Below are 16,239 nucleotides of genomic sequence, written 5' to 3'. Positions count from 1 at the left end.
GTCTCTGCACCCCCTAGTGCAGGGGTTTGAATGGAGTGTTCTTGCCAAGAGTTTTTGCAGTTCTCAGTGTCTCCTCTTTTCAGATTGAAAAATTAGTTCTCAGAGAAGTTAAGTGGTGTAGCACCTTGGATGTGCGCCACACAGTTCTCCCTTCCAGAAGGTACCTGCCGTTCCACTGCAAGGAGGGCAGTAGCTGGCAGCCTCCGCCTGCAGCCCCTTCAGGAGCCACATCAGCATCTGAGCTGAAGCCACGCTCTTCCTGAATAGTCCTCAGCCAGCGACTGAGCACTGAGAGTGTTAGGCCCGGCCATTTCTACCCAACACGGGGCTCTTCTAACGGGCAACTTGCGCTCCCAAGTCGCAGGTTGGCTGAGTCTTGTCAAGTCAGCGTCACAGTCCCAGGCTCTCCCTAACCAACCCTCCTTCCTCGCCCTTTCTCGTTCACAGGCATCAGCCCCCAACAAATTTATTGCACTTCTGAATTCAACTCAGCATATCCTTCCTGGGGTACCCAAACTATACAGGTGGCTTGTCCAAAACTATATTAATAGCGAATAGGTGCTCAAACCCTGACTCAAACCACAGTTTCTGAATCCCATTAAGGTGTAAACCTTATTGGAGATATTTGCATTTTAACCAGACTCAAAATCTTTAGCTAAAGGAAAGACTTTCTAAAAGTGGGAATGACAGAATGAGCTAGAGAGAAACAGGGAAGTGAGGGGCATTGGAAATGGGATGGACCATCAGGGCCTCCCTGGAATGACTGAAATCACACCAAATTGTCCTTTAGTTCCATCTGGAAGAAGAGAATCCATGCAGAAGCAAGGATAGAATGCTAACACCATATCTTGGACATATTTCTATTATTGTACTTCTTACATTGCATGGTGATTGATATGTTTTCCTCTCCCTTTAGAGTATGAGCCCTTCCTTGGTAAGACCTGTGCTGTGATTCTTTTTTGCATCCTCAGTGCCTAGAACAAAACTCATTACATCATAAGTAGCTCTATAATAGTTGAATTAATAATTGAGTCTTAGCAGGGAAATAAAAGGGTAGAGACAAAAGTGGAGCAATAATTACCATAGCCAATATTTACTGAGCATATCAGGCACTGTTCCAAATTCTTTATCATGCATAATCTTGTCATTCAATACACACAGTAACTCCACAGGACAGTGTTGCAGGTGGTGTTGTCCGGGAAGCAGACTGCGACAACGTTCAGGGTACAGGTTGTTCATTAGAAAGTGCCCTTGGGATCAACACCCAGGGCAGGGAGGAGAAGGAAGGAAGGTTGGGTGGAAGAAACGGAGCCACAATGCAGGCCTACTAGCAGCCTCTGCCAACCCCACAGGGAGCTCTAGGACCGAAATTATCCATCTGGGTTGTTCTGTGTTGGACCAAAGTGACCAAGCCTTTATACATCCTCCCCCCTCAATCAGTCATTAGATGTGAGCCCTCCCGGGCAGGGTGTGACCGTGGGTGAGGCTGCTCTCTGGGTGGGCAGCTCCAAAGAGGCTGTCAACTGAAGGCTGTGTTCCAAAAGCACTCCCAGCACCCGGGTGTCTCGGCAACGCATTTCTGTGTCTGTCACAGGTAGCTAATGTAATTGACCCCTTTCTACAGATGAAGAAACTCAGGCACAAACCCTTTAGTTAACTGCAGTCAGGTTAGATAGTGAGTGGCCAAACCAGGATCGAACCCTGACGGTCTGGTTCGAGAGCTGTGTTCCTGATCACTACATCTTACTCTTGAATAAGGTGCACATAACTCTAGCAGTGGGCTACGGCCCCCTGCACTCCCTGGAAAAGATTGGAAATCCTAACTTTGGAGAGGGTGAATTCGTCCTTTCATGCATGGAAGATTACCTTTACAAACTATGAATCGCTGCAATCCAGAATGGAAAAGACACTGTCAGGTGTGATACATGTGGAAAAATGTTGGCACATGTTTTTACCCAGCAGCCTGCTAGGCTCCTTGAAGAATATAAAAGAAGCAGAATACATGGTCTCTTCTCAAGAGAAGCTTAGAGTTTAGACAAAGGGATAAACCACAGACATATGAAATGATTATTGGAAAAAATCCCAGAACAGTAAATGGGAGATGATTGCTATGTCGAATGATAGTAAAACAGGCAAAGGGCAAGCAAGCCTTTCACAAACAGTCCTCTATTGTTACAAAGTTCCACTCCCATTACACCAAACGACTGTGGGCCTTGGAACCCAAGATAATGTTATAACCCAAGTGTAAAAGGAACTAGACATACAGGGGTTAGGAAGGGCACACAGCCTGACTACAAAGAATTTTCCAGAGTAAATTAAAATCCCCAGCTTTTGATGAGGCCTCATCTTCTCTACCAGTATACTGCCTTGAATTTTTACATTACCCTATGTGGCTCCTGGGTGATTAAAGGTATTTTAACTCGAAATCTTAGCCACCTTTCCTTTATCTGGGTGAGAGCACTTAAAAATTGAACAACAGGACAATATTGTGGTTTATTTTACTGGTATTATGAATAGCATTTTCTTTATAAAAACGTTTATTATTTCATTCGTTCAACAACTGCGTTAACGAGTCCCCTCAATGTTTGGGTAGCAGTTCAGCATCGTGGTTAGGAGCTTAGGGCTTGGCAGACAGGCTTGGTTTGAATTACAGCCCTGCCACTTACCAGACCTGTGTCAAAGTACTTCTCTAATCCTCAGTTTCTTCACATGAAAAATGGGACTAATAGCAGTATTTGTCAAGTAGCACTGTGGTGAGGATTAAATAATTCATGTAAGGTGCCTGGAACATATTAAGTGGTCTGAAGTTATCTTTTACCAGTAACAGCCGGAGTAGGAGGAGTTTGGCCCAGATACCATGCTGGGTGCTGGAGATTCAACAATGAGCAAGAAAGACAAACAGCCCTTGCCTTCCCAGATCAGACAGGTAAGGTAAGCAGACAAAGGAGACAGACAAGCAAGGTATTAACTCCTAGGATAAGAAAAATATAGAGTTTTATGGAAATATGTAGCACTGACAAGGAGAGGAAAGTAAAGGAGTTCCAGAAAGATTTCTTGGAAGAAAACATCATTACAACCTTTAAAAATTATATTATTTGCTATAAATCGTTTGGTTCTGCCACTAGAATGTAAGTTGCATGCGGGTAGGGACATTGTGTGTTGTGTTTGGTTTTGTATATCTAGCGCTTAGTGTGGTGCCTGGCACATAAGAGGCATTCAAATATCTGGTGAGTGAATGAATGAGTGAATGAAGTGACTCCTAAGATGGTAAGTAGGAGTTTGCCAGAGGAGGATGACAGAGAGTGTTCCAGGCAGATGAAACAGTATGCATGAAGTCACTGAAGTGAACGAAAGCATGGTGAGTGGGAGGAGCTGAAATGCAGTTAGCCTGGCAAGCATGTGTATGTGGATGCTACCAGAGATGAGGCTAGGAAGGGAGCAGGAACCAAATCAAGCAGGTCTTGTAAGCTATGGTAAGGAGTTTGAAGTTGATGCTAAGGAGCAATGGGAAGCCATTAAGGATTTTAATCAAAAAAAGGATAAAATCAGTGTGTGTTCTTTATTCTGTCAATACGCTAATAATTCAAATCCATTATAAGAAAAAAAAAAGGAAACCACAAATAAGTATAATTAGAAAAAAAAAACACCTGTAATCTCGCCACTCAGAGATAACCACCATTTGACTATAAATAACAAGTTTAGTTATCTATTGCTGTGTAACAGATCATCCCAAAACCTAGTGGCCCAAAACAATGATTTATTATTTTTCATGAGTTTGTGGGTTGATCAGGATCAGCTGGGTGGTTCCTTTGCTCTGTGTGGCTTAGCTGAGGACATTCATGCAAGCTGCATTCAGCTGGGAGCTTGGCTAAAGCTGGAACAACCAAGATGGCCTCTCATCCTCAACAGCCTCTCTCCACATGGGCTCTCCTCTTTCAGTCATCCAACTTGCTTCTTTGCAGCATAGTGGCTGGATTGCAAGAGGGATGAAGGAAGTTGCCGGTTCTCTTGAAGCCTATGCTTGGACACGCACTGAACTTCTTCCACTGCACTTTAGTAGTCAAAGCCAGGGACAAGGCCAGCTGACATTCAAGGGAAATAGACTCCACCTCTTGATGGGAAGACCAGCGTGTATGCACAGGGATGGGAAGACTCACTGGCTATTGGGGAAACTATCTACCACACAATCTGATTTGCTAATCACAAAGTCAGTAAAGTTGTTGACCGTTTCTGGTACAAATAATTAGAAAAACTCAGGTCAAAAGTGACTAATGCAAAGTACGTGGTTTTGGGCCATGTAAAAACTGGTAAGTGGGTTACTTAAATAAGCTGACAATTTGCATGTGTGCAGGGGAAGGTGGGAGGCAGGGGGTAACATCATACTAGAACCCAGTGTTGAAGGGAAAGGAATTGAAGGAAAAAGGCAGATCCTAGACAAAGAAAATGGTTAAAGTAGTCATGGGAAGTGTTCTGCAACCAATGCCTCTGTAGTTAACTTGAGTATTACCTCTAAGCATGACAGGTGATTACAACACGTTTGTTGTCCAGTCTCACTTCCTGAGGGTGAAAAGGGTGACAGAGATCAGGGAGAGTGATACTTCTGCATGCACACCAGCAGAAACAGCAAAGTGTGCACACCACGTCCTCAGAAATGACAGAATCAAAACCCAAAAAGCCAAATCTCTTGCCAAATCACGGAGCAAGTATGAGACCAAAAGGCTAGCCTTCTCCTCACCTCTGCTCTGAATGGGGCAGGAGATTTGATTCTCAATTTTATTCATCACAATCATGGCAAAGCCACCTGGATGAACGGCCCAAGGAGGGCATAACCAGGCTCCTGGACTTGTCTGTGAGTCTACTAATAATGCCTAAAGAGACAGCACAGTGCCTCTCAATTCCCCTCTCTCTTCCTCACCCCACTACCAGTTGCCTTAATTCAGTCCTTCATCACCTCTTGGATTTCTGCAGGGCTCCTGACAGTTCTCCCTGTTACTCATCTCTACCTGCTCCAGTCCATCTTCCACACAGTTGCCAGTTATCTTTCTTAACACACATTTTCTAGCTCTAGGAAATGGCAAGAAAAAGAGCCCGAGTCAGGTGCAGTGTTCTGATTAGGAAGAGAATTGTATGTCATGATATAGACTTTATCCTGATTGAGAGATACCTACTGAACAATTTTTCAGGAGAAACATAATCAAATTTGCATATTTTAAAAGGGTATCCAGGCAGCAAGAGGATCAGGAGTAAGCCTGGAGACTGAGAGGTCACTAAGATATTGTAGTAACCTTGCTGATGAAGAGTGTAGGTCTGAACCAAGCCAGTGGCAGAAAACAGGAGACAGAGTACAGAGATACAGTATAAATGACCTCCAGTAAACAGACAGGAGGAAATGAGGATATCACCTATGTTTCCAACTGGAGTAGATGGAATACCTATTCACCCAAATACATACAGGAAGAGAAGGTTTGGAAATAATCAGAAACTTCCAAGTGGGATGGCCAGTTGTGAATCAACAGGTTGGGAGTTCAATGAAGAAGTCTCAATACATTGAAAACCAGAAAGGGGACAGATGAAGCCCTATGTGGACAGAGAGAGTACCTAGTAAGAAAAGCAATAAAACCCTAGAGGAACTGAAGAGCGTTTCAAGATTTGGAAACCAAGTAACTTTTACATCTCAAATCAAAATCTGAAAGCAGAATATATTATCTACTATTTACCAAAATTATTTAATGAGAGGGAGAATCATTCAAGCAGAGATTCTTCACTAGGAGGGTAGAAAAACACACTCATATCTCCAGGGGAGAAGAGGGATTACCTGAAAACCATATTCAGTATATCCGATTTTCTAACCAATTGGAGAAAACAAAGGTGTGAAAAATCAAACTAGATGAGGAACCGGTGCTGAAAATTAAAAAAAAAAAAAAAGCCACTTGCAAAACAAACCTAAGGCTTGGAAAAGAGCCAGAAGCTGGCAGAGTCCAGACACAGCTAATGCGCCCAGTGCATACTCACCAAGCAACCTTCTGATAAGAATTTGGCTTATCTGTAGAGACTGTACTGATATGCTAACCTGAGTATTTTGGTCTACCTGATACCTGTTGCCTTTCACTATAAACTAATAGGCATTCAGGTTAATATATCACTCTGCTGTTTAATATGAGTCCACCCCAGAGAGAGGTCATTTCTCAAGTGACAGATTCACTTTCAGTATCTCCAAGGCTAAGCGCCAAACCATGGCGGGGTAATACTACCTCAAGGATTTTTGGTAACCAGATAAAGGGCTTATCCTGGAGGCACTTCAGCCTCACTTCAGGCCTTCCCATTGAAATACACCCAGCACTTGTTCTTTTTTACCAAAAAATTTAAAATAAAGATGTAATTGCAAACAAGGAGTACAATTCATTAATATTTTTATTTTGAGTTGTAATCTATTATTACTTCAAAAAGATCCACTTCAGAAAACATCCAACGGATGTTGACTTACCAGTAAAAAAGCAAGTCATCAATACATGATTTATAATACAGAATACACAATAAATTATATTTACATGCAATGACTAGACTATCACACATGGTAAAAAAATACAGTATTTTTATGTACATTTTTTAAAGATTTACATTTTCATATACAGTTTATAAAGTTAAAAATTCTCCGTACAAAATCTGCTGTGTACAGAGTTTATAAATCCCTATTCTTGTGGCTGTACCACCACACAAATATACTTAAAATTGTAATACTACACTTAATTGTTTTTTGTTTGTTTTTTTAACTTCATATTCCATCTTGGCACTCATATACTAATACCATTATTTTTGAAATGTGAATTACAAAGGAAATAAAACATAATCATGCAGACTTTTTTTAATATAAGAAAATGAGATAAAATGTGCTACTAGATCAACATTTATCAATTCCTTCGTTACCTAGTTCTGTTCAACTTCCTGCACTGCTTTCAGACAAGGACATGCAAAACTAGCAGATAATGGATTGTTTTAATAACATTAAAATAATACTATAGTCTGACAATACTTAGACATTAGGAATGCAACTAACAACCCTAGTCTGTTGATTTTTCTGCTTTAGCAGAAACCTCAATTAAGACATTACATACTAAAATTCACAGAAATGTCAATATCGTAATTCCTAAGTTTACAGAGTCTGCATCACACAGTATATTGATCATTTAAAAAGCAACAAAAAAGATGTTTGACATTTAAGAGTATATTCTGTTCTGAGAATGGGTGGGAGGGGTGAGATCTAAGATAAACCATTAAAGGATTATCCCTTGTCCCTGTTAAGGAAGTACTTGCACACTCCCAATCTGTTTAAATCAAGACACCTGAAGGCTTTATAAAATGTTTAAGATAAGCTACACTATTCATTGTTAAAAATCTTCTTGAAAAGTAATAAATTGACGGTATCAGCACCTTCCCTCCTCCCCCAAGTAGCTAAAGAACAACGAGAAAAATAAAGTGCCAATGTCTAAAGTATTGTTAATTGTTTAAGAGGCACTAACCCATTTGATGGCTTAGAATTAAATATGAAAATAGGCCAGATCTGATCTGAAGAATAAATAGAAGGTAGGTAATTCCAGTCTATGCAATTCCTGCCTAGATGGGGGCTAGATCAGAAAACTACCTACTCCTCCATTTATTGCTTTGAAACCTGTACACATATGTTCAATTCTGACACAGAACAATGAGATTTCTAAGATGGAAAGCACAGTGTCTGTGCCACCTTGAAGCTGAAAAAGAAAGTGCTCTCTTGATCACTGGGAGGAGAGCTGCTGAGACTCTCTTCTCCACAACTCATGTCTTCACAAGAGTCCTCACTAAAAGGAAAAAGAGACACAAAGAAGAGGATGCCATTATTTAGAATACTTAAATGTTTTACAGGCAAAATAGAACTGCTAATCGAGTATCTCTCGTCTCAGGACTTTTATATTCAAAATTTCAGCTTTACAGAGACAAAATTTAACTATTTATAAGGACTTCCTAAAATGAAGTCTATTGTAATCTCCTTAAAAAGTACAGATTTTCTGGGCCGGCCCCGTGGCTTAGCGGTTAACTGCACACGCTCCGCTACTGGCGGCCCGGGTTCGGATCCCCGGGGCACACCAACGCACTGCTTGTCCGGCCGTGCTGAGGCTGCATCCCACATACAGCAACTAGAAGGATGTGCAACTATGACATACAACTATCTACGAGGGCTTTGGGGAAAAAAAAAGGAGGAGGACTGGCAATAGATGTTAGCTCAGAGGCAGTCTTCCTCAGCAAAAAGAGGAGGATTAGCATGGATGTTAGCTCAGGGCTGATCTTCCTCACCAAAAAACAAATAAATACAGATTTTCTTAAGAGGGTTAAACAAATTACTATTTGCCAAACTATTACCCTTATAGCTGTTAATAAAACTATTGGCAACTAATAGAATTCTAAGTAGTTCAAATCTAATAAATGCAGACTAAGGACAACATATCTCTTATCACATGGTTGTGATGTCTTTCTTGCTTCAATAATTGCATCACTGATATTCTCAAATATCAAACCAAGAAACCAACAAGCTATGAAAATGGAACTTCTGGTCCTTTATCCCTATAACACAAAACAATCAAATTTAATCAAGTTAAATAATTCATTTTACAAACAAAAATAAACTCTGAGTAAGACAACGGCATTTGACAAAACTATAAAAATATCTATAGAAGTCTGCCACATTAGTGGTGGTGCTTCCCTTTATTTTCCAGCCATTTAACCCGCAGCCTCTTCCCAAAGTACCATATTAGCAATTCATGCTAACATTAAAAAGGCCAGAATGGTGTTTCAGTTTTGTTTTTTTTTTAACTAAACTGTATTTCAAAGAGCAAGGGAGATGGGAAACAACCAGTTTTCAAAAAGGGAAGAAGTGAAATAAGTCAGAGAAAGACAAATACCGCGTGATCTCACATATATGTGGAATCTAAAAACAAAAAACAGAACTCAGATCCAGAGAACAGATAGGTGGCTGCCAGAGCGGGGGGCGTCTAGGGGGGTGGGTGAAATAGGTGAAAGTGGTCAAAAGGTACAAACTTCCAGCTATAAGTCCTGGGGATGTAACATACAGCATGGTGTTTGAGGAGTTTTTTTAAATGACAGAAAAAGGGGATAGGGAGTACATTTCTAAATTATTACCTATTTTTATAAAACTCCCTCTGGTTAATTTTCTCACCTGAAAAAATGATGCTATTAGAGTAGGGGATTTCTCTGATGCCTTTTAATATTTCATGCTTCCATTTTGAGTATAAAACCAGTTAATATTTAGTCTGGGGAAGTCTAATTAGTCAAGGAATCTGCTTACCTTTCACTTTCATCAAAACAACTCCCCTCTGGTATTGTTGGCAGCTCAGGAACACTATAGTAGCTGTTGTGGAGGTTCTGGGCTGTGCGTCTTGAAACAATCCAAACCAACTTCTTAAGATCTGGTTTGCAACATTCAGGAGAAGAATATTCGGCTAGGCATTTAGAAACTAACTCCCTCCAGTAAATGAACTCAGTGTCGTTAACCTGAAAAAGATATTTTAATGAAGAGGTTACAACAGTGGTTCCCAAACCTTGCTGTACCTTGGAATCACCCTGCGATCCTTAAAAAATACTGATGTCTGGCTCCCACTCCCAGATATTTTTATTTAATTGATATGTCTGACCTGGGCATCAAGACTTTTTAAAGCTCGCCAGGTGATTCTAACGTGCAGTCAAAATTTAGTAACCACTGGTTTACGGGAGGAACACCAGAGGTAGAAATAATTTACATAGTATTCAATACACAGAAAGCTTCGCCTATTTAAGAAAACACACTGACCTAAAAACACTAGGTCTGTTAATAAATCAGTTATCAAATATATTCTTTAATAGTCTCAATGCAAAAGAATTTAACGTAATTTAGGTTTCTGTAACGTAGCATTGTTTGGATTGCTAAAAATATACATTAAGACACCAGATATATATTAATGGAGAAGTTAGCAATATGAGAGAATAGGAATTTCCCCAAAATGGTATAGTTCCTCCACTACTGGGGAGTGCCCCAATTTATTTCAAGGAATCAGTTTTCACTGAAGATGTTTCCAGATAAATATTATTATAAAAGGTTTAGATTAAAACTAATAAATTCGTGATTAAAACAAAAGCTAGAAGTTATCCGTTAAAAACAAAATGCTTCTCACTGCATGTACTTTCACCACCAACAAAATTTTATACCACCCTGGCCTCCATTTCCACCTAAGCCAGTTACATCTTAATCGCCTTGCAATCTGGCATCTACTCCTGCCTTCTCATTCTACCACCACCTCCTAGCTATCCAATGACCTCCTTCAATTCTCATTATACTGGGCCTCTCATCAAAATTCAACACTCTTGACCACCTCCTTCTTGAAAATCTCCTCCCAAACTGACAGCGCTCTGACTTGTCTAGCATACCTTCCTTCACTTGGCTCCTAACAGGGAAACTACCAACACTGAAAACCCAGAGTTCTAACAGACCCCTAAACAAAGGACTCCCATAAGTTTCTCATGGTTTCAACTATTAATTCCTCATGAGAAATTTCAAACCTCAATCTCCAACTATGATTTATCTTCTGAGTTTTTATTCCAGACTGCCAAATATCTACTAGACATCTACCCACCTAGAAGGTATACAAGTACCCAAAATCATACTTCTTTGATCACAAATTAACTTCTCTCAAATTTCCCTCAATGATGCCAATATCCTCTCCATCATTAGGTCTAAATCTTAGTCATTTGTGACTCCTTGCCTCATTTCCATGCTTTGCTTCCAAAACCACTATTTGAGTTGGATATCCTTACTCCTGCTTATGATGATCACCTAGACATTCTATCTACAAACCTACCCTAAAATGATTCCCAAACCCTTCTAGTCCACCAACTTCTTGGCCATAAGCCTTTGCTGCCCAAACTTGCACTAAGATTCTTTTCGAACAACCAGGCTCCCAGTCATAGGGCCTCTCATGATCTGCCCTACTTCTCTGCTAACAAAACCCTGAAAGTACTCTGTGTTCAGTATTATCTGGCACTGAAACACAGAATAATAAATGTCAGAACACACCGCCTCATGTTAAGTTCCATATTTCTCCAACTAGACTATTAGTTTAAGAAAAAGGACTGTGCTTTTATTTGTTTTACACCTCTTTACGACTGCAACAATTTATTGGGCTGGCCTAAGGGGTTGAAAAAGAAAAACATAGCTGATGTTATTTTGGAATGATAAATCAGCCCTACAGATGCAATGGGAGGCCATTAGTGTATTTACTAAGTCTACTTCTTAGCATGCATTTTAGAACAACGTGCATGTGGCAATGTAGACTGCTGCATTACCATCTGGCAAGAATACTACAGAAGGGACGTATGAATGCAGAAAGAAGCTAGGCTAAGGGACCAGGTTTCCTTCCAGCTTAATACTCTCTGGGTCAAAACTGCATTTTGAGAACTTCAACACTTCAGATATAAGAAAAAAATGAGTAAAAGTTAAGAGACCTATAAAGTATCAATGTTTAAGTTACCACTTTAAAAAAATGAAACATTAGGAAGGAAACTTGCTTTAAAGAATAAGAACTGAAGATACTACCTTGGAATGTTTTTTAACAAGCAGGAGAATTTCCAACAATTCAATAGATTTCAAAGTTTCTACTTCCAAATTGAGAAGGCACAAAGCTAATACAGATGGCTGTAAGAAAAAAAGGAAAAATAAATATTTTTTTAAAATTCAAAATAGAAACTATAAGATATACATGAGGAAGAAATCAACTTACTTTTGCTTTTGAAAAGGTAAGTCGGCAGTTGCAAGCTTTCAGCTGAGCTTCCAGTTTGTCAAGGCTCAGTATTTCTTTCCTAGACAACAAAAAGAAAGGACAAAATATTTATTAAACTTGCAAAGATGTAAATGATTTTAAGGACTTGCCATTAAAAGCCCAAGTCGAAAGTCTGGAGAGGATAAAAATATAAATTTCATTGGCATTCTAGTTCTTTACTGTTAGCTATAGCAATGCTAAAGTACAAAATTTTTATCTTTAATCCCACTGACCTTTCTGAAGTATGACAAAGTACAATAGTATGGTATAAGTGCAAAAAGTTTAAGGCAGTAGTAGCTTCCAATTCATAGTGCAATTTTTCTGAAATTATTTTTTCCATTCGTTTTATGTCAGAAGCAGTACATTTACACTGACTAATCCGGATTACATCATGAGTGGATGGAATATTGCATTCTTCTTCAACTATTCTAGCAGCCAGCAAAAAACAACAGACTCCAATGCAAGACAAATGTTTAGGTTTCACCTGAAAAACAAACAGAAGGCTTCTTCTAACAATTGTCACTTTGATTTAGCAAAGCAGACACTTAAAAGAAGGATGGCCCTACTCTTAAGACCACACAATCAAGCTGCTTCCCTGTACTTATCCTTTCCCACAATTACATTTCATTATTTTTACATTTTAGTCTTAACCTCCCTTTAAAAAAAAAAAAGGCATTTTGAGCATTTAAATTATTTAATTTAAATGTAGGTAAAAAATTTAAATGCAAGTCAAAAAGCTAGGTTTCTAATACTGAGTTATATTTTTTATTTCCAACATATGAAATTCATAATAGTATAATCTCTCCCAAAATAAATTAAGCCTTTCAACACTAAACAAACACACTACTTCTCTGGATATAAAAATAATACATTCTGCTTAACTTTGTATCTTCTTAACTATTTATCTTTAAGAAGCATCCCATACTTCAATGCAAATCTGCCCAAGAGAAATATTGCATCAGTTGTGCAGAGTGGAGCACATGTAAAAGCTGCCATGGACAGATGGCTGCCCTTTTCTTTTCAGTGCCCTGAAAACTGACCCAGCAGCTGACAGCAATCGTACTGGCAGAAGAATCACCACATTTTTCTAACAGTTGCTGGTAATTGTTAATAAGATGGTGGCTCCCTGCTTTGAAAAGACTTCTCATTGGGAAGGCAGTAGGTCACCTTTTAACATACCACTATACTTCCATTTGTCATGTTTCAGTATTAAAAACACCAAGACTTCAAGAGAATCATGACGGAAGATGAAAACCATTTTTTGAGGACTGTATACATATACAGAGAATACCAAAGAAACAGTAGTCTTCATTTTGTCACATCTTCAAAGAGAAGGTATGTAAGAGGTAGAGCAAAACCTAACTTAGGATACAATACACTTAATTTTGTAGTCAATCTGGCACTAAAGATCACAATTCCAATTATTAAAAATGTTTATGTATAGTGACATAATTACATTCATTTGCCAAATATTTATTGAACCTTGTATGTTAGACATCGTGCTAAGCACTGGGTATAGAAAAATAAAGATGTATTTATTAAAAAGATTAAATACCTTCATAAGAGCCAAGAATCTGTCCAAAATATTAACAGCCAGGACAAAAGTTTCAGTGCAAGATCCAAAAAAGTTGGTCAAACTCCTTAAATCTTCTACTTTGGCATTTCTCAATCTTGGACACAAAGTGTTATCATTCTGCAATAAAAAACAAAGCCAACGTTTATGATTTCTTAGTGTTAGATAGACAACATTCACAGATTCAAACAAGGTAATTTTTTCTCCTTAATTTTCAAGAATATGGGGGAAGAAGTAGTATCATTTAACTAAAGCCCTAGAACTTTTCATATACAAAATGCATATTATCATTCCTTTTTTTAAATATACATCATAAAGGAGATTCAGCAATTAAATATAACGTGAACTGCTGCCACAATTCCAGAGGATTATAGCAAATATAATTCAATTCCCTTGTAAAAGACAGAGAGTTCCTTGCTTTTTTTCCTTTTTAACAAAATCATTGAATCATTGAAGAGCCTACTATAAATAAGTATTTCAGGCAGAGGGTATTTCCACAAATGAACTGCTCCAATCCCAGGGAGTCTCCCACCCAGAAGCTGCAGGCTGGGGGTGCCACATTTGAAGAAACACTTGTCTAGACTTAGTCTCACTCTCATTCTTGCCACAAAACGAAAGCATGACCCTGTATTAACATGTATCTTAGTACTCCAGGAAGACCCATTTTGCTCTTAAGGAACTTCGCAGCCTTTAGTTTTGATTCGACTTAAAAAAATGTGGTAACCCCTCCAAGCCCTATCAGTCGCTTGAGCAAGTTATCTTTCCTGGGAACTTACCTCTGGGGTAGCCTCGATCAAGCTCAGCCCTTTCTCTCGAGGTTGGAATCTCTGTTCCTGTTCCAGGTATAGGTTCAACAATCCGAAGAGCTGGACCCCTTCACGACCTGCCAAGTATTCTGCCCCCAAATCCTTCATCTGCAGCAAAGACACCACACACAGTTAAAAGAGTGTATTCTAGGAGTGGCGGGGGTAGGGGGAGAAGGCAGAAAAGAGCCGGTGCCAATACCTCCACTGAGGTGCGCCCCCGCACACCCTACGGAAGAGCGGTGAGGGGATCAGTCACGTCCTCCAGAACCCCAGGGCAAACCTCTCCCACCGCCAGGGAGGTGTGGCAGGGGGAGGGGCCGTGGGCACATCCGCCGGCCAGCGCTGGGTCAGACCGGCCAGCCCCGGCCTCCCAGCCGTTTCACAAACAGGAAATTGTCCCCGGGCGGCGGTGTCCGGACCGTCTGCCCAACCTGAAACCGTAGGGGTAGGGCCTTCTGCCCAGCAGAATGCACCGGGGGCAGCCACCGCAGCGGATTCTGCGGAAGGGGACTTTGCACAATACGGGGGTGGGGAAAGAAAGTCTCGCGACTGAACAAAGAACCAGAGGGAGGAGACTCCCGAGCCCCGCCCCTCTCGGGAGCCCAGCTCCAGAAACCCCTCTCGCTGGAGTCCAGCCCCCAAGCCTTCCGCACCGGCTTCGGTAGCACCTGCTCCGGACATACCCGGGTGGCAGAGAGCCCAGTCCGAGAAGGCGGGGAGTTGGCGCGGCCCACCGGTCGGGGGACAGGCCAGCCCACCCCATGCCCAGACAACACCCGTCCATCCACTGATGCCCCGGTTCCGCAACTGTGCGGAGCCTCGGGGCTGTCAATCCAAGACGCACCACCCCGGGGAGCCCCCGCGACAAAATGAGCGCGCGGAGGGGAGGGGAGTGGCATGGCCAGAGAATGGTCTTCGGCCTCCTCGACTCTCCATCCACCCCACCAGCATCTCTCCGCCTCCGAGCGCCCACTCCCGAGGGCGGGGATGAGAGCAGACCGGAGTCGTTCCCGGGGCTGAGGGGTGGGCATTCCGATCCCCCGCCCCCGCGGGCGCCAAGTCCCGACCACGAACAAAGAAACCCCCGCGATCCCGGCTGGGCCCACTCACCGTGTCGGAGACGCGCCTCCACCGGCCCGCGGCAGCGCGTCTGGAGGGGACTGGGTGCGGCGGGGGCGTCCGGACCTGTCTCCGAGGTCGGGGACCCGCGCCTCAGCGGTGACCCCGGACCGGCATCCGACCCTTCCCCCCTGCCACCGCCGCCTCGGCCTCAAAGCCCCGGCTTCATCCCGCTGCCCGCGCACCCACCCTCCGGCTCGGGCGCAGCGCCGGCCCCTCAAGCTCTAGCCCTCTACGGGGCACCCTTGTCGCCGCCACAGGGGAGGCCCAAGCAAACCCCTTGTTTTTGTTTTGAGTTTTCGACGCCCCCAAGGGGGCGGGGCACGTGACTCCCCGCGGAGGGATCCTCCGTCTTCGTAACAGATTTGAAAAATAGTCCCTCCTAAGCCTCTGTCTCCAGCCGGTTTAGCGGCCTCCTCAGCTCGCCTTTGCTTTAACGAGCCGTTCTTCCCTCTCGTTTCCAGGGCGGAGGGTGGGATCTAGGCGTCGACTTTATTCTGTGATTGATCCAGATGGAGAAAGAAAGGGAGAGATAGGGTTGAGGGGCGGAAGGAGACAGTTTCTGGTCGCATTGCCCCTTTTAAAGGTCCCCGATTTGTTTTGTTTTCTCTGTTTTGAAAAGTCCGCCCAAAGTAGCCGGCGCTCGGATTGGGTACTGGTGAGACGAGCAGAATGCTGAGGCTGTGATTCACTCTCGAATCCGGATTGGCTAACTGATTAGTCTTGGATCCCTCTGATTGGCTTTCGCCATCTCCTGCGGCGCTGTCTTCCTTGGGGCCTTAGCAACTCTGGGGTCTGGATTGCGCCTGCCTGGGGGCCCGCTTCGAAGGAATTCATTGGGGTCTATCCCGTCACACCCGCCACCTCCGCGCGTCCCGGGGGTAATGCCGCGCCGGCTCTCACT

General features: G+C 42.1%; 1 protein-coding gene across 2 annotated transcripts; it reads right to left on the bottom strand.

The window, feature by feature from the left end:
* Positions 1 to 6,393: 6,393 nt before the first annotated feature.
* Positions 6,394 to 15,829, bottom strand: CCNG2 (cyclin G2). 2 transcript variants are annotated; one of them, XM_004430863.3, is made up of 8 exons: positions 15,327 to 15,829; positions 14,187 to 14,324; positions 13,393 to 13,530; positions 12,071 to 12,321; positions 11,799 to 11,877; positions 11,615 to 11,713; positions 9,335 to 9,540; positions 6,394 to 7,832 (listed from the first exon to the last, which is right to left on the bottom strand). In XM_004430863.3, the coding sequence occupies exons 2-8, from the start codon at positions 14,322 to 14,324 to the stop codon at positions 7,709 to 7,711; spliced, it is 1,035 nt and encodes a 344-aa protein (XP_004430920.1). In that variant the 5' UTR covers positions 15,327 to 15,829; the 3' UTR covers positions 6,394 to 7,708. The 2 variants fall into 2 exon arrangements, with proteins under 2 accessions (XP_004430920.1, XP_087290593.1); XM_087434467.1 differs by lacking the exon at positions 15,327 to 15,829 and adding an exon at positions 14,416 to 14,559.
* Positions 15,830 to 16,239: the final 410 nt, after the last annotated feature.

This window comes from Ceratotherium simum, chromosome 8 (genome assembly GCF_057802395.1).
Source record: "Ceratotherium simum simum isolate JZ-2026a chromosome 8, ASM5780239v1, whole genome shotgun sequence".
In the NCBI taxonomy this organism is placed as follows: domain Eukaryota; kingdom Metazoa; phylum Chordata; class Mammalia; order Perissodactyla; family Rhinocerotidae; genus Ceratotherium; species Ceratotherium simum.
The sequence above is the reverse complement of the archived record's forward strand: the minus strand, read 5'-3'. Positions and strand labels throughout refer to the sequence as shown.